This window comes from Ciconia boyciana, chromosome 8 (assembly GCF_034638445.1).
Source record: "Ciconia boyciana chromosome 8, ASM3463844v1, whole genome shotgun sequence".
Lineage (NCBI taxonomy): Eukaryota > Metazoa > Chordata > Aves > Ciconiiformes > Ciconiidae > Ciconia > Ciconia boyciana.
The window spans coordinates 63,686,855-63,705,347 of NC_132941.1; the positions used below are offsets into that span (position 1 = coordinate 63,686,855).

At 38.3% G+C, this 18,493-nt stretch overlaps 1 protein-coding gene across 1 annotated transcript in view; it reads left to right on the forward strand.

Moving 5' to 3' along the window:
- EDRF1 (erythroid differentiation regulatory factor 1) overlaps positions 1–18,005 on the forward strand; it is a 28,722-nt gene extending 10,717 nt beyond the window's left edge. Inside the window, exons 13-25 of the mRNA XM_072870892.1 lie at positions 3,173–3,433; positions 4,898–4,969; positions 5,084–5,234; positions 7,487–7,675; positions 8,740–8,940; positions 9,328–9,546; positions 10,764–10,987; positions 11,422–11,580; positions 11,868–12,017; positions 12,697–12,850; positions 13,124–13,239; positions 14,010–14,173; positions 17,173–18,005. Of these exons, the coding sequence (XP_072726993.1) occupies positions 3,173–3,433; positions 4,898–4,969; positions 5,084–5,234; positions 7,487–7,675; positions 8,740–8,940; positions 9,328–9,546; positions 10,764–10,987; positions 11,422–11,580; positions 11,868–12,017; positions 12,697–12,850; positions 13,124–13,239; positions 14,010–14,173; positions 17,173–17,344 (2,232 nt within the window). The 3' untranslated portion in view covers positions 17,345–18,005. The remainder of the gene's footprint in view (positions 1–3,172; positions 3,434–4,897; positions 4,970–5,083; positions 5,235–7,486; positions 7,676–8,739; positions 8,941–9,327; positions 9,547–10,763; positions 10,988–11,421; positions 11,581–11,867; positions 12,018–12,696; positions 12,851–13,123; positions 13,240–14,009; positions 14,174–17,172) is intronic.
- The last annotated feature ends 488 nt before the right edge of the window (positions 18,006–18,493 follow it).

Consider the following 18,493-nt stretch of genomic DNA (forward strand, 5'->3'; position numbering starts at 1 on the left):
TAACATTTTTACTATTTATAGGCAACACATCATAAATTTCAAAAAGAAGTATCTATAGTGAAACTGAAACCTAATCCAAAGTATAACTTAATTTACATGTAAGTGGTCTAGATTTAAGCTGTTTTCAACAGAAAATTGATCCCAAAAATGTGAAAAGTCTGAATTGTATTTAAAATGGCTTACAAGAGGAGACATGGCATATATTAACTAAATTAATAAGTATTTTGTAGATTCCTTCTAAAGTTGTGGAAAGCTCTCAAAATCCCACTAGAAGCTCTTGAAAACTTTTTTTGCTTGCATAAGATCCTTCTCTCATTTGCCTCTTGTGATCTACAAGCTTTTAGAACAGGTAATACTCATTCTTTACCAGTTGGTTTTTATTCTCTTCTAAACTTGATCAGGCTTGAATCCTTTTCCCTTTCCTATATGGGATTTTTAACTCCATAAGTAACTTTTTAGTAGGGCAGGAGAGACTGCTTATTTGAGCTGGTTAATCTAATTCATACACCTGCACAATGGTGGCCTCCTTTGCCTTCTCAGCAGTTGTGTATTGGTTCAGAAAACAGCCTGGTAAAATAACTAATTTTCTGGGATTTTTTTTTTAACACCTCTGCAAAAAGCTCTCCAAAAATACACAAGAAGTGTAAAATGTTGTTTGGTTGGCAGTTCAGACAAATGTCTAATGTCAAAAGGTTGCTGTTCTGATGGGAAGTTATTTAACATAGCTTACATGACATAGCAGTGCTACTGCGGAGAGCTTGTATCTCAATTCTGCTTTGTATGAAATTGCCGGACTATATTCTGGTCCGGTCTCACTAGACTCCAGTGGAACCAGGAGCTAGAATGTGCCCTTACTTACAGTTCCTGGTTCTGGTAATAAACCATGCTGTCCTAAATAGAGGGCTTCAGTGGCATTAAATGTAATATCTTTTTTTAACAATTAGAAGTAGAGAGGATGTTGGGAAGTGGAGGAAAGGCATGTGGGCACAATTTTTTTTACTGACAGATTTTTTTTCTTATTCCCCCACCCCCTGGCTACCCTATTGCTGTGTTTTAGAACTTACTCTTGACACTGTTTTATACTCGGAATGTTCAGAAGTAAAATGCAGGAGTTGATATCCCCAAGGTCAGTTTCAGGGGAGTTAATTGCAAGTCCTTCTACTCGACACTCACTCGGCATTGGGGAAAAAAAGGCATCTCAAAAGCAAGGGATTTCACTGTAAAAGTGTGTTCTAGAACTTATGCCCTGTCATAATCTCTCTGTGTGTGCATGAAGCCATAATGCAAGTCTTTTGGCAGTCAGATCCTCCTTGAGGTGCCTAAATCCAAAAGTTCAAGCCTGAAAGCTATTACTTAGTGTTTTCATAATCCTGGAGCTACACAAGAGTCAGTAATTTAAGGTGGGGCCTAAGCACTTAATATAAAATTGTTCATTCCAATTTGGGGCCCAGGTGCCCAAAAGCAGGTCAGTTTAAGGCATGTATGTGTTGCATGTGTGTGGTGTTGTTTTTTTTCCCTTAAATTGGATGTGATTCAAATTTCTTAGACTTATCTCTTAGTGTCAAAATTCCTCATGATAGGAGTGTGAGAGCTGTCTGAGCAAGGGTTCGGTCTTCAAGTAAACTTGAGGTAGAAAGAAAAGGGCTTAACTTTTATTGTAAGGATTATTATTGTATTGTTCTTACTGGCTTAATTGTTAGTGTGTTATGGTTCCAAAATAACCTTTTCTCTAAGCACTTCTGCTCTTAGAGGAAAAAAGTGTATGTATGTGTGCCTATAATGTGTATACATATTTCTCATTTTGCTGTCTTAGTCTTTGATGCGAGTGTTGAAGTGTTCTGGAGCGCAGTCTGATGCTGGACCAGGTTGGCTTCCAGTTGTTCACGTTCTTTCTCTTTTGAGTGGAAGGAGGGGAGGTTATGGAGCGACATGCACAGGACTGCGTAGTACAGTTAGGCAAGAAATGAGGTTGAACTTTGGTACATCTTGCCTCAAGGCTTTTTATTTCTGTATAAAACCAAACTGAAGCATGGGGGAATGCTGCTTGTTTTAGGCTATCACCAGTGTGCGTTGTATTTCTCCTGAATGCTTGTATAGTTTTATTTCTTTTCTCACTATAAAAAGCAAGCTATAGTTACCTCTACTGTTTTCTGCTGTTTGTGCCCTGGTGTCCTGTTTGACCTCTTGAGTTTCAATTGGAATCTTATTTGTTGGTTTGTCAGTTTTAGTTTTTTTTGGTTTTGAGAAGCTGAAATAGATTTCTTCATGCTCTAAATTTTTAGTACTGTGAATGTTGCTGCTGCTACGGGATAGCTTTTAAATGCTTGTATCAAATATCTCCTCATTCATCAGTGTATTTTGAAATTCTGGCAGTGTATAATATTAAAGTACATAGATGAATGAAGTGAAGAAGCAGGAAGGAATGAAATGCAGACCCCTGAATGCTTAGCCCTACCAGAACATAGCTTTCATTACTTCCTCATTTTTCTCCATGCAACAGCAATCTGGAGAAGAGAAAGGGTAAATACCTCCTTACCATCAACTAAGATGATAGCTGCTGTTTTTTTTTCTTATGGCAGATTTTACCTTTGTTGCCTGAATTAGAACAAAAGTGAAGAAGGTAAAAGCTTCTCTGGAAAGCAGCATAGCTGCAGTTTGAGAGAATCTGTAAAACTCAAAAGATGTGAATAAACAAGGAGTTTGTTAGGATTGCACTCAAAAGAAGTAAATAGGATGGTCAAGAGCTGCCCATATTTATTCATTTTTCTTTTAAGAAAAAAACCCAAACAAAATCATCTTGGCCCGTGGTGGCCTATATTCCCAATTTTTACCTTTATGCTCTCACTTGCAAAACAAGAGGTGAAGACCTTGGAAGCTGGAGGTTAAAACCAAGCATGGGCAAGCTTGATTGCAGGGGCTGCATGCACATATACAGATAGCTGATAAGATACTATCTCCAGCCATTTGCTTCTTAAATATTGATAAAATTCAGTGCCCAAAAATATGGTCATACAGTGTGTGTGTGTATACAGGCTGTATTTACAGCTTATCAAATACCTACTTGCATGTACTGTTTATTCCTTATTCTAAGACAAATTATATTGATGTTGCCTCTCAAAAGAAAAAATTAACTTGAAAACAAATCACTAATTTTTTTCTCTTATTTAAAAAGATTATCGCTTCAGCAAACTACATGTTATCAGAGCTTTTTCAGTTGGATGAACCTAAAAAAGAAGACAGTGCAGACTTCCCTATAAATGGAAATTCTGATGAAAGTTATAGCGAGGAAGAGGAGGAAATGCCAGACAGTGATGAAAACGGTTCTTACAGTAACAGTTCTGATCCACCAGATGACAATAAAGCAGTGGCTATAATCAAATCTGTTGGAGAGTTATCAGTACCAGAAAAATACAAGTCTGTTCATCGAATACGTGTAAGTGAAGTTGTGGATTTTTTTTAAGGGTTTTCTTGAAAGATTCAGTTCATGTAGCAAGGTTTGTTACTGAAATTCAGTCATCTGTTAGTTTTGTCTTCAGGTAACTGAAGCATGAGGCAGTGGGGAGAGAAATTTCTCCTGAGCTGCTCATAAAATTTGAGGTCTTTGAATTTTACAATATAGCAGGTTTAACATAGATTTTTCCCTGCCATCTCGCATGTGTCCTTTATGGCATGATTCTGCATAGCTGGCTACAGAAAAATTATTCCTGTCACGGCAGCAGAGAAAATATTGCCAACTGTGGCCATATACAAGAGCTGTAGATGACCCCAAGTTTGTGTGGATACCTAGGTAATCTTAGTATTTTTTTCTGGAGCAATATTAACATTTGTTTTTTCGGGGAGCATCAGCTACTTCATACCCACAGAGTTAGTCTTTGATTTCCCTCTTTGATTTGTCTTTCCAAGGTAAGTGGTCAGAATATAGCAATTTGATTTCCTTGAAATTTTGGTTATAGTTAATTTTAAAAAAAGAGATGAAGCTTTACTCTTGCATGTGTGTGTATGCTGTGTCTAAGGGGGCAGCTGGGTGCATAACCATAGTATTCCTGAAACTTCATTGACATACGTGTGCTTCATCAAGGAATCAGCAGAAGTGTAATACTGCTACCTTCATCTCATTTGCTGTGCATTATTATTGAAACAAAATAGAGGAATACGAGAAACTGGGAAGATCAGTGAAGAAACTGTTCATAGCATGTTACTTTTCTTCTGATGTTTTACTTGTCTTACCTATATAGGGATATGATTATGAAACGACTTTCACTGGTCAAAAGCTAAACATTTTTTCTGATATCTGTGCTGAGTAGCAAAGAGCAAGATTTCCTAAAAAGAACTCTTATTGCTATCTTAATTTCTAACACTTCGAAGTCCATCAGCTGAAAAATACAATAACTTGTACAAGTGCAGAAGCACTCGCTTTCCCCTTTCTTCTCCCCCTTCTACTCTACCCCAGAAGAAAACAAAAAAACAACCTCCCAAAAAAAACCCCAAGACACCAAGTTGTTCAAAGGTGGCGAAAGCGCAACTTTGATGTATAGGCTGAAGAAATGGTTTCTGTACAGTGTTGAATCTGCTTATCTTCCTGGGTCTGCATTGCAGACCATCTGTGGATGCTTTGTAATTGCTGTTATAGAACAGAGTTGTCTCATCTCTTCTCCTCTTTGCATTGTCTTTGGCGTTACCAGGAGAGTCCAAGTGTAGATGACCAGGTATATGAATTGCTCACTGAGATAAAGGAAAGAAATACTGTGACACTTCATAGTGTAAAGCTCAGATGTTCCATTAACAGGTTTTCTTAACGCTATCTCTCATTTGCGTCTTCTAGCCAGTAATTTTGACATTTCATGTGTTGAACGTTTATTCTCTTCTTATTCCTTCCCTGCTGCCTGCCCCGATGAAGCCTAGCTGTGCATTTCCTGTCTGCCATGGCACTGAGGAGCGCTGCAGGCTCGTGCTCAACTATGTCCTGGAGGTAAGTTTAGCATCAACTTTCTGATGATGTTTCACCTAGTACCCGATTCTTGATGTATTCTGTATTTGCTAAATATTGCTTTCAAGGTGAATAAATTATTTCTTCTTCTTGCAGGGCTTGAAGTCTGTTGACAGCAGTGTTAAAAAAGAGGGTGACCTTCCTGCAGCTGACCCCAGCACACCAATCCCATTGAAATATGAAGATGAATCCACCAGTGGTGGTCCCGAGTGTCTGGAAAAACAGATGGCATTATTTCTAGACAAAAGTAAGTTGTATTGTTGTGCAAATAAGACCTTTCCAGTGCCAACACAAACTGCTGCTACTTTATTTTGATTGTCAAAACAGTGTACTTACAAGTCACTAATTGCATTATTGCATAAGCAAAAGTAGTATACCAAAAATTGGAGAATAGTCTGTTCCTCTTTAAATATGAAAAGAATAGCTCATTTGGGATATTTTGCGTATCAAAGCATCTTTATTAATAAAACACATAATTTTACTGGATGATATTTAGATGTGGCTTGCAGATGACTTCCATAAGGACTTAGTATTTTGGGGTTTGCCATGTGGAGCACCATAAGTTGTGTGGGTTGTTTTTAAAACAGTCTTCCTTCTTTTTTTGTGACTTTGAAGTTTTGTGGAAGAACTTGTTACTTCTGGCAGGTTTTTCTCCTGCGCTATGCTTGCTGCTGAATTGCATATAAAATGGAAACTAGAATTTTGGGGTTTTTTTCTCATACCTCTACAATTGTGGAAGGAAGCAGCAAATAAAAGATGTTTTGTTTGCTTAAATACTCAAACCCCGGAAGTTTCAGATTATAGTCTGTTTTTTCTCTGGAGTGCCATAGAAGGGTATAGGAAAGACTCTTCTTCTGAAAGTAGTAGAGTTGTCTGCAGGGCGAGAAGCCCTGTAAGCGTAACCCAGAAAGAAATTTAAGTCTTGCATATTTTTACGATTCTTTATTCTTTCAATTTTCCTCCCTTCCCCCTTTGAAAAGCTCCAAATAATAAGCAAGTTCAGTTTTGAGTTATTCATTTAAGTGTTCTCATGTTTCTCTTCCAATTTTATGATTCTCTTGAATGTCAATGACGTAGAGATGTATGCATACTTTCTTAGTTTTTGAGATATGTGACCGCAGAATTGAATGCCTCCATCAGAAAGTTACATTGTGTTGAGCTTGCATAAATTCTGCACATGGACTATGAGACTAATTGTTATCAAGATCTGCTGAGAAATTTTACCTAGGTCAGCTCAGCAAGAACAGTGTGCTTATTTCAGCTCTCCTGCAGCCAGGCTCTTGTCTTCTGCCTTCACAATTTGGAACTGATGACACATTGCAGCTGCTTGCCAGCTGGCAGGAGAATGTCCGCATGCTAACTTTTTCTGTTTAGAAACAAGTGTTTCCTGGGGGATGTGGTAGAGAAATATTGCACAGGTCAGAAAAAAATATTTTGGTTGATTTCTGGAGCTGTGCTGGAGTTCTTCCCTGAAGTAGCAATGGTGCTACTTGTTTAGGTAATAAAGATCGAATTCAACCTAGAGAAAAGTAGTTCAAACATAAGGGAGAAACTTTTGCTTCTCCAGTATGTGGGTTTGCTTGTTTTCTGTGATGCAAACTCTGTAGTTTCTCTGCTACATGCGTATGTTTACATACATATATAGAAAGGATAAGTGCTTTTAATTCTTGGAGAACTACTTCTGAATAGTAGATACAGTATATGTGCATTCTGTGTCTTTAACTGTATGAGGTGTTAGTGTATTAGATTTGTCTTTGTCCTAACATAAACATGTAGTTCTTCTAGAACTTACTAAACATAGTGGGCTTGCAAGTCAGGCCTTGTAGGTCCACCTGTAAGCAAGAGACTCATTTCTGTGTGCAAATATTGTCAGGACAAAATTCTGTCCTTTGGTATGCCTAAAGTCAGTGGCCTGTTCTTTCTGGTTCCATAACCACTGCAGCATTGAAGAGGGAACCTTCATCATCTTATGCTGAGGATGTCTTGAAACTAGTGTGAGAAACACATTGGTTTTCCTTGCAGGAAGGACCAGGTTATCCAGTTCTTCCTGTGCTGGAGGCTAAACCCACAAATGGAGGCTTTCTCATTTTGAAACTGTTCATACAGAAAGAGAGCATATATCGTAAGGTTTTGGTGGAGAACATGACAAATTATGCCTGTGGCTTTCCCATTCTTTTCTACTGCTACCTAACGGAATAGTCTTGGCTGCTGCACCCATATTTCAAAAGCCGTTCCAAGTATGAGAGGTTAGCTGCATTGTCACCCTGCTCACTGTTTTTGAGCATCTCACTATCAGGTGGAGTACATGGGAAAAGTTCCAAGTATCAGGTCCATTTTGCAGATGAAAAATGTAGTAGCAGACAATTTGGCATAACTCTACTTGTGCAGAGCTGTAATAAGGCAATTTACATTCTGTCTGTATGCTGATGAAGTTATGTCCAACCTCTGGCATAAGTTACGGAGATGAGATTTACTGACGAGGTTCTGTTCGTGTTACAGTGGGCTCATTTCAGAAGGGTAAACATTCCAGTCAGTCAGGAATGATTCCTGGATCGTGGCAATATAAAATGAAACTCCAGCTCATTCTGAAATCATCAAAGGCTTATTATGTCCTATCTGATGCTGCTATGATTCTACAGAAATATGGGAGAGCATTACGATACATCAAGCTGGCTTTACAGTGCCATGGTAAGCTGCTAGAATGTATTTGTCATCTGTACCATTGCTTGTATATACCTTTCACGATATCAAGTACTTCTCTTGTGCATGATTTATCCTAGTAGCGTGCAGTGACAAGTTTGACAACCATGTGTGTAGTTAAACTGTCTAGCTCATTATTGAGGAGGGAAGTCTGTACTAAGAGTAACTCTTGACTCTGTTTGGTAGAAAGGTGCTCCCATTTTGACAGACTGGGAAACTTCAAGTGCAGATTTCGAGCTTCAGAGCGCTTGAAGTTGGGAGAGTCGGTCCTGGTGCCAAGACCGAGATAGTATTCTGTGGTCTAAGTGCTATCGCTGCAAGCAGATGTGTTTTCCCTGGAAATGCCTGGTGGTGCCCATTTCATTTAAAAATATTCCTGACTCTCAGAAATACCAAACTTGTTCATCAGCTGAGTTGGATACTCCTCTAAAATGAAATACATCTTCCAAGTGTTACTGAGGAAAATGAAGGAAGTAAAACCAGGCTGTTTAGACTATTACTACAATAATGAGAATAACTAATTGGAAAATGCCATTAGCTTAGTACTGTAGTACTGCTATTTTGCTTCCATATTTGTAGGGCTTGGAGCGGGGGGGAGGCTTATAAAGCAAGAACACTTGATCTTAACACAAAGCATCAATATGCTTATCAATAACTCAAAGCCTTCTTCAGCTTTCAGTCTTTTAAAGACTTGAGAATCAAGTTTAAACTGTACCTTTTGGAAATTAGTTTTTCAGGCTATATCTCACTTGAGTTAATCTGTAGAAAGTCTGTTTTCCTTTAGTCAAATCTGAGATTAGCATTTGTAATTACCAGATTCACTGCTCATCTTGAACAACATAGTTGCTCTTTTGAAACCGTCAGCTGTGTAGAGCAACTACGACTTTAAAATAGGTTAGTTCTTCTTAGAAGAACATGTGTTGTCTGCATACAGAGAATAAGTGTGACAGGTAACATAAAAGCCAATTATATTGTCAGTCTGTGTCAAACCTTTTGACGTTTAATTCTTTTCTTTCCCCCTCCCTCATCCATTGGATTTTTTTTCCTAATAGATACCTACTGTTGTCTCTGCACCAGCATGCTTCCTGAAGTGTTAGTATTTCTTTGTCAGTGTTTAACCCTTTGTGGAGATATCCAATTAATGCTTGCTCAAAATGCAAACAACAGAGCAGCATATCTTGAAGAATATAATTACCAGACAAAGGAAGATCAGGAAATATTACACAGTCTTCACAGAGAATCCAGATGCCAAGGTATGACACTGATACAGCTGCCATAATTCAGTTATATGACAGACATAAGTAATTTCATTGTGCTTCCACAAAACCATGCACTAGTATCACTTCTGGAGGAGGGTTTATTACGCTTCAGTTCTGTTTTCTTCAGAGAAAGCTTATTGTGCCTGTCATACGCAAGGAGGTTGTCAAGATATTGTATGACATGTCTGAAGCTGTAAAGTAACTAAAGACAGTAATTGTTTAAGTAATGGTAAATTGTGCTTATCTGTAGAAATTGTGGGATCATTCTGACATGGGTCTTATACTTAGTCTAGAGGAGAATGCCCAAAATGATGGCCATCGCAGCTTTAAGTTTGTTTGGAAATACTGTTTGACGTGCAGGCTTTGCATTCTGTTTTCTAGTGTTTGCCTGGGCTACTGACTTGTCTACAGACTTGGAATGCCAACTTTCCGTCAGCTGTAAATGTTATGAAGCAGCTTATGAAATTTTACTTTTCAGTAATTTAAAAAACCAAAATCCAGAGCAGCGTATACAGGTACTAAAGAGGATGGGTAATATCCGGAATGAAATTGGAGTGTTTTACATGAACCAGGCTGCTGCAGTGCAGACTGAGAGAGTGGGCAAGTATTATTTTTTTTTTCCCACTTCTTACAATTTCACAAAGCTCCAACAATTATGTCTACTAACAGTGCGAGAAATCTTGAGTATTTCTGATTATAAAGACAACATTTAAAGAACTTCATAGTAACTACTTTTCTGTAATTGTTGTTATGTAATTTTAATGTCCGTTGTAAATATTTATCTACAATAGATTACTGTGGCTTGTACACTGTACTTGACTGAGCCTAAACTGAATAATGGAATCCACAGCTTTGGAGAAATTCTAAAGTGTGTAGAATGCCCTCAAGAAACATGATGGACACTTTAAACCAAGCCTGTTATAAAAGGGAGGGCATGTTGTGTTCTTGATGTGTTTGGTTTAGCCCAGTGTGAACAAGCGTAAGCTTAATTTAAACATAGGAATAGTTTCAGTGAAGTCAGTCTGAATTTTTTGGTTAGTAAATCCTTGGAAGCTTTGCTTCTGGTTTATTTTGGGGGGGGCGGGTGTGGGAAGGTGTGGTTGGGGTTTTTTTGGTGGTGTGGTTTTTTTGTTTTTTTTTTTTCTGAGGAAATTGAGGTTGCCTAAGCTTCCTTGTAGGGCAAGGTGTTTGGTGGGGTTTTGTATTTGAAAGCAAAACCAGTAATGTCTTGTCTACAGGTAAGAGTTACATAAACTGGAACAAATTAGATGCTGGTGGTTCAGTGTAAACAGCTCCAGTCTCCCAAATACCGTCTGTTTTCTCTGACCTTTGTCCAATTAATATTTGAAGGATTTGGGGTTGGACTCTTAATTTTGCAATTTTTCATAATCTCCGTGTTTTTGCAGAACTGCTGTTTAGCTGAAGTCAAAGCTCAAATACTGAGTTTCACTTGTCTGTAAAAGTCACTTTTTACTTGTTTCATACTGTAAGTTTATAGAAGTAACTGCAATACCCTGAATATTACTGTGGGGAAAAAAAAAAACAATCTGTGTTCTATCCTGTTAATTTCCCCTGTTTTCTGTGTCATGTTATCACGATTCTTTTGAAAGTATAATATGTGTAATAGTGCACTTTAGGTATCAAGAGTTTCATATGTTCGAGGTTTTCTTAAGAGTATTTTCCATGAATTGGGTCTTCACAATCATTTACCACCCTTAAATTCTAAAAGGTCATTTACAAGAAAAATAACATAGTGGAAATGTTCAGTATCTTTCAAGAACTTGAAAGAGATAGTAAGCCTTGTGTCTTAACCGTAGTGAGTAAAAACGTATCGACGACAGAGCAGCAACTCTGGAAGAAAAGCTTCTCTTGCTTTGAAGAAGGAATTCAGAATTTTGAGTCAATTGATGACGCAACCAATGCTGCTCTTCTGCTGTGCAACACGGGAAGACTGATGCGAATCTGTGCTCAAGCTCACTGTGCAACTGGAGGTGACTTCAAAAGAGAGTTTTCCCCAGAAGAGGCCCTTTATTATAATAAGGTAACATCATACTATTTTTAGAATGGCCCACACCCTAATATGCCTTTTACTGTAGAGTCTTTGTAAATATCTTTGTAAATATCTGTAAGTCTTGATGTAGTAACTTGGGATACCTCTCCTGCTTTAGTGTTAGCCTAATCCCCGCTGTATAGGCTTCAGTATTGTTGCTGAGGTTTGATTCCATTGCCCTGATACATGAAGTGCTGTGACATGCAGATCTTGATGTTTAACAGACTGCAGTACCACACACAAAGGAGGTAGAAATGCATGGTCAGGATTAAAGTTATGACCAAAACAGGTGTAAGGAAAATACTGAAGAAGGCTCTGACAGGTTATTTTGGAATGCTTCCTTGAGAATGAGTAATGGGAAATTAATTCCTAGTTGCTATAAACTTAAGCAGTAACCATGTATGTTATTGTTTTATAATCTGTAGGCTATTGATTACTACCTGAAGGCATTAAGATCACTAGGTAAGAGAGATGTGCATCCGGCTGTTTGGGATTCTGTGAACTGGGAGCTGTCTACTACATATTTCACTATGGCAACTCTACAGCAGGATTATGCTCCGCTGTCTCGAAAGGCTCAGGAACAGGTAATGAAGAGCAGTTTTGACAACATCTGCTAAAATAAACTAATGTCTTCCTGAAAAACGAAACAGTGAGCAAAATTGATATTGGAATAACTTGTAAACCTGCATTAGATTGAAGAACTTTTGTGAAGTAGTTCTTGCAAACCATGAAATGTTTAGTCACTTGCATTTTTGAGGTTTCGCTTAATGAAAAGATAGTGTCGCAAATAGAGATTTAACCCTTACGCTTGCACGTCGTGGCATTCTAGTTTCAAAGTAACCGCACTACATCTTTTTCTTTTATCTTGTAGATAGAGAAGGAAGTTAGTGAAGCCATGATGAAGTCCTTGAAATACTGTGATGTTGATACAGTGTCTGCACGACAGCCTCTCTGCCAATATCGGGCTGCGACCATCCACCACAGGCTTGCTTCCATGTACCACAGTTGCCTGAGAAACCAGGTATTAGTACAAACAGTTTTGTTTTTCTGTATAGGTTCCATGCTTACCATGTTCCATACTTACCATGTCTAATGTGTGTGGAGATTGATATTTATCCTTCTACCTGTAGTTGGGATATATTTATTTAAATGATTTAACTAAAGAAATGTGAGGTGGTTTATTTGCAAATCATTGTGAAATATAATGTTAAGAGCAGTCTGTCCTTTATAGAGTGTACTGAGCTTTATGGTTCTGTCTATTCTAAGTAGTTCCATGCTCTCATAACAGAAGCCATTGATAAATGTTTTTTTTGTTTGGTTTTGCTTCCAAGCCACTCTTCTGATACTTAAGCAGGCAGCCTTCTGCTAGAACATTAGCATACAATTTATTAAAGCCTTAGTGTAGACTCGCATGTTGCTTTCTGATTTTTTTTTTTCCCCAAATTATTATTCTTTATGATTAACTTAGTTCTACTTGATGTGAATTTGTTAGCATTAGCTATGAAATTACAGTAGCTTCAAAGATGGTGGGCTGGTGATGTATTCGAGAAACGTGCAGACATTTAGATGAACCATTATGAAATGAGCTGGGGAATGATTGTTGGTAGCTCGTGTAGTCCATAAGCAATTTTTTTCCCAATGGTTATCTCATGAATATACAAATTGTCTGGGCTTTACTATGTACCCTACTTTGAGTGCAGGTTGGTGACGAACATTTGAGGAAACAACACCGTGTACTTGCTGATCTTCATTATAGTAAAGCGGTACGACTCTTCCAACTCTTGAAGGATGCACCCTGTGAGTTCCTTCGTGTGCAGCTGGAAAGAGTGGCGTTTGCAGAATTCCAGATGGCGAGTAAGTCTAGCTCTGTCTTACTACAACAGCTTTCCAAACTACCTATTTAATTTCATTTTTAGATAACTTTGTATATGAGAGTAGGAGTAATCTGCTTTGCAGAATAGAGTCGTCTTCAAGAGAGAAGGGACATTTTTATCTTACTGGTTTTCAGTTGACTAGGACAGTACACAGTTTTCTTGTGAGAACTCTTGAAATCTTTGGATGGAAGAAAAGGTGCAATCCGTAATATAAGCCATTTGTGTCCTTGATTTTTACTTTTTTTTTTTTAAGGTCAGAACAGCAGCGCTGGGAAACTAAAGACTTTGTTTGGGGCCCTAGATATAATGGTGAAAACCAAGGGTGCATTCCAGCTCATCAGAAAAGAGCTAGTGGCAGAAAGTGAACAGGTAAATGAGTCAAGTTGTCTGATTATCTGCTCCTTTGTGTCTCTTGCATTCACATAAAACGGGTCACTTGGCAATTAAGACATTGCTTGGTTTACTTTTCAGTAGAGCTAGTTGCTTAAATAGCGTGGACAGGGTTTGAACCTGTTGTGGTTCACTTCTAGCCTTTAAGTGGAAGTGGAGTAAAAAAAAATTTACTCTAGAACAAAACTTTCATCTGGAGAGGGATTAAAACACGTTTGTATACGGATGTATACTGACTGTCTGAGTGAATGGGGTTCTGTGGAACTCTATCATACCTTAAAAGTCATCTTAAAGGACTTAAGAATGTATGTACAATATAAATGGGAATTGTCTCCATATAGTATATTTAATATTTCAATATTAAAATGTGGAAGGTTCTCTCTAGCTAGTGTTAATAGGTTCTTGATGCCTAAATAAATAATTACTTGCAATATATGCTGACGTGTTCATCCCTTGATGACAATTTGAGCAACAGATTGAGGAGTCAAGTCTGATATTTTTTATAACTAAAAATTACTATATTTTTATATATATACGTACAACATAGGCAGTCAGCATAACTTGTGTACAGCATAGATATGAGCTAGTTACTGAAGCCTCATAAACAGGGTGTCATAGCAATTGTGATGTTGGTACCACTCCTGTAAAGAGTCAGCTAAACCTGCCAGTGTGGTTGTCTGACTTAATTGAAGTGCGTTTAAATGGTGGAGTTCAGTGAAATAGCTTTTTTGGTTTTTCTCTTCTTGTAGATAAGCAAGGATAAAAGTAGTGCAGAGAATATGTCACCTAATGATTCCTCTACTGGCTTTAACAAAGAAGAAGTATTGAAACTGCTTAGTATTTTTGAGTCCAGAATGTCATTCCTTCTCCTCCAATCCATTAAATTGCTAACTTCAACCAAAAAAAAAATTGGGTAAGTTGAACCTTGACATGTGTGGGTAGATGTGATTCTCGTCCATAAATCTGTACCAACTATGTACTCTTAAGCATGCAAGGAAGTGTGATATTTATTCTTTTAGGGAGGTGAGTCTTCTGTGTGGAGAAGGAGCCAAGATATGCCTTGATCGTCTACATTTTGCACGTTTTCTGTGGTTTTGTGTGTCCCTGAGGGAATGACCAAGAAACACCTTTACTGAGTGTGTCTAGGCAGCTCTTTTCTCTCCTCTTTCCCGATAGCAGTTCAGGACTGAGCGAGGACAAAAAAGTCAGACTTGAATGGCTGTATTCAAATAGGAAAATAATAAGTTTGTAATCATTGTCTGAAATGCACAGTACAGTTATGAATCACTGACGCTTTATCATGCTCTGTGATATCTAACTTACCCTTTGGAGGATATAAATCCTATGTCCTTCATAGGTATAAATTCACACACAAAGCAGTTTAACTTGTACTGCCATAATTTTGCTGGCATGCTTCTCATTGTCTTTTTTTTTTAATTATTTTAATCAAATAGTTTGAGCGAAGGAGGTGCATACATATGGTGTCCTTTATTTTAACTGACGTTGGTCTTCATCTGTGACGGAGCACTTGAAAGTTAGTGGGGGAGAAACTACTGTGTGCTGCTGACCTTTTGATATATCTTGGTGAGAAATATATCGGAGACAGCGTAGTTTAGCAAGCCAAATACTTGAGAATAAATGTCGGTACGTCAGTAATGTAAATAGAGACGGATGTCTGGGGGGAAGGTAACTCACCGGCGTTAAAGAATTTTCTAATGCCTAATGGAGTGCAATGAAGAAATAATCTGTCGTGCTGCTGGGATTCAGAGCAAATGTGGTTCCTCCTTTTTGTGTTGACCTTGAAGTGTTGTTGGGATTAGGTGTGGCAGTGTAATTCCTTACACCGCTATTGCTTTATGGGTTAGATCTGAATGTGTGTGCTCTTGCTTTCAGGATCCAGAAAATACCTTTTATTCCCTCAGCAGCAAATGTGTTTGATTGCAGAAGCTACAGCAGCATACTACTGCTGTTTATAATGTTATATAAAGTTAATTTATGAAAATGTGGCATTAGTTCCAGTATATAGTTCTGGAGAATTCTTTTATTGTTGGAAGTTGTGTTAACAGTTTTTCATATTGAAGCACTGCTGATGCAAGTGCTGTTTTGCTAGAAGTAAACTGTGAAGTGAATTCAATCTGCACAGTAAGTTGTCTGCTGATAGTAGGAGACTGGTAAATAGAAAAACATGCGACAAGAAGAAAGCCCGTGTGCTTTCTTAGCAGCGGTTTAGGTGCACCGTTGGGTGCTTTCACTCTAAAAAAGAGCTTCCACAAGGTGGCAATCTGAATATGTGAAATGCAGAGGATTAAGCAGAATTTGTATGTAACCAAGTAGATGGCCGAGTAACTGAGTAAACTGGTTTAGTTCTGTTATCTCATAATATGGGTAAGTGTTGTACAACAAAAACCTCGTTTTCTTGTTTTGTGGGTTTTTTTCCCGTTTACTTTCTCACCATTGTCTCTCTCGAATGGGGTCTTGTACTGAAGATTCTGTATAGGGAATGTGTTACAGTTTGAATACTGTGAAATGGGAGTGTTGCTATAACACGTTAAACTTTTTTAAACAATGGTGAATTGTGGCCAAGCTTAAAACTGCCTTTTGCTTAACCTTGCTAGTACCCTGCGTACGTCTTGTGTATGTTTCCTCAGTTCTGCTTTGGAGGAGGAAGAGATCACGTCTGCCTTCTGTTTTAATAATGGGCTGAAAAGGGAGGAAATTGGAGCTCACAAATGCTATTTCAGGGTCTCCGATGCACTTTGGCAGAGAGCAGGAGTACATGTGGTAAAATTAATGTTTGCTAGTGAAAGTTGCAGACTAGCAATAAAACTGGATGAAATCAGAGTTTTACCCTCTAAAAGTGAAATGCGTAAGCGTAACTGAACTTGGCTATGTAAATTGGAGGGAAGAAGTAATTGCAAGTAATACTTCATTCTGGGAATTCTTGTAACTTATCCTGGAAATACTTTGCATTTCAGTGGCTTTTTATTGACTACCTGTACTGTTTAATAAACAAACCTGTCTGATTTCTGCCAAGTGTTATGAATTTAATTTGCTTCACCATTTCTTGGTAATTCCCACTGCATTTGCAATTAAACTGACTGCTGCTTGCACACATACCCGCTTAATTTATTTATAATATCAAGGGCAGCATTTTTTTATTTTTATTTTTTCTGGTTTGGGTCACTGATTTGTTAGTCTTGGATGTTAAATGTAGCAGAGGAGGGGTGACAGCGCTGAAGCAGAAGGCCAGCAAGCGTGGTGAGAAGTGATTTACAATGCTACTTGTGAAACTGAGAGAATTGGTGGGAGCTCAGACTGCAGGCTGGCGAAAGAGGAAAAGCTCTTTTGTGTAGAGGTATTGAGCAGGGAAAAGGCTCTGTCGTAGGGCAATAGTTTAGATGTATGGAACTGAGAGGGTGAGGGCAGATCATGGGCTTCAGACTTGAACAGGAGAATGACATCCGTGATGGGTTGGAGAGGAGAGCGAATGGCAGGCAACGGCACGGGAGCAACGCGACCGCATCTCCCGAGTGTTCAGGTGTCTGTCTGCGTTTGGCATGATCAGATTAGACACTAACTTAGACCAAAGTAGAGAGTTTTGGCGTGGAGACCTGGATTTTGGAGGGTTTACGATATGATTTGGGATTATGAGTTAATAAAATGGCCAGACTGGAGCTGAATAAAAATGGGAACACTTTATCCCTCCTGCAGTATAAGCAGAGGCTCTGACTGCAGGGCTGTGAAATGGTGGGAAAGAGGAACTAAGGAACTAAGAGACTCAGATGAAAACACCAGCTGAGTGGTTTCACAGGGATAGTCATCAAGGTTGTTATTTAAGAACCACTTTGATAATTGGCAGAATTAAACTCTTGTGGTCGGGTTAATAGTTTGTATTATCTGTTATCTTTTTAGGGGCGTTAATGAAGAAGAAGCTGTTCTTAAAACAAACAAGCAAGTTTACTCCCTGCTGTTGCGTGCAACTGCTAACAAAAGTATGACTCTGCTGGAACGAATAGAGGTAATCTTAAATTTACTGGAACAGCTGACTCAAGGTAACGAAGCGAGCGACGGAGGAATGCCCTGACTGAAATGCTGCACACCAGCAGACACAGTGCCTTGCTATGCGTGGGATCAGTGGTATTTTTGCCGATGCGGTATTTGTATTTATTGAAGGTGATAATATCGCCTACATTGTTACATTGTACACCTGGGAAAGAACAGGAATTCCTTTTTATCCTGCGGTAACTCTGTGGGGGTTCGGTTACTCGTGTTTCTTTGTTTGAAATGCCAGTTTGGGGTTCTGGATATGAAGGTTACAATCTTCTGTGTTGGAGAAATTCACGATTTTTCTCTTACAGGTAATGGGCTTTGCAGTGACATAAATATTTTGCATAAAAATGTAATCTCACAGTTGCTCTGGTTTGATATTTAATGAAATAGATTTTGTAAGCAAGGCTTCATTGGAACACTTTAACTGGTAACATGAACCGAAGTTGTACAAAGAAATTTCTCTTGAATATGTGGACACACTACTCTTCTTACAGTTACTATCCTGCACAAAAACGTGTGCCTTTCTAGCTTTGGTGCAAGACTCTTGCAAATATCAGCCATCACTGGGATCTCCTTTACCCCAGAAAGCGACTGGTTTTAGCTGTGTTTGAATTGATCAAGAATAGTATTATCTTTTTCAGACTTGAAACTGTGAATAAATGAGAGCGTATTTTTAAATAAAAATTTATTTATTAAATATAAACTCATGTCTTGTTTTTATTGGTTATGACCCTCATCAGAGAAGCAAACTGCTCCACAGAATTAAACCCATTTGAAAGGCAGCGGGGGCTGGAGAAAATCTGTAAAATCAGGCCTAACAAATGAGCGTAGCCTTAATCTCAGCATGTGAGGACTCTGTTTTTTGGAAATATGTTGTATTTAAAGATAAAGTTTTCAAGAATATAACATCTGCTGTCTTAATGTTTTTCTATGAAGAAATGTGGTTCATTCTTGTATAATAACAGTATGAAACACTTTATTTAAAGGTATTAACAGTTTTTACATGTGTGTATGTATGCATACATGTTTATTTTTAACCTCTTTATACTTAATACCCAAGTAGTGAGTTAACTATTTAAGGTGCTTGTTTTGAGGGAGGTGATTCTTACTCTCAGGGTGAGAGATCCAGAATGATGCTTTTTTGTGGGGGGCATGTTTTCACCCAGGAAACCCCATTTGGAGA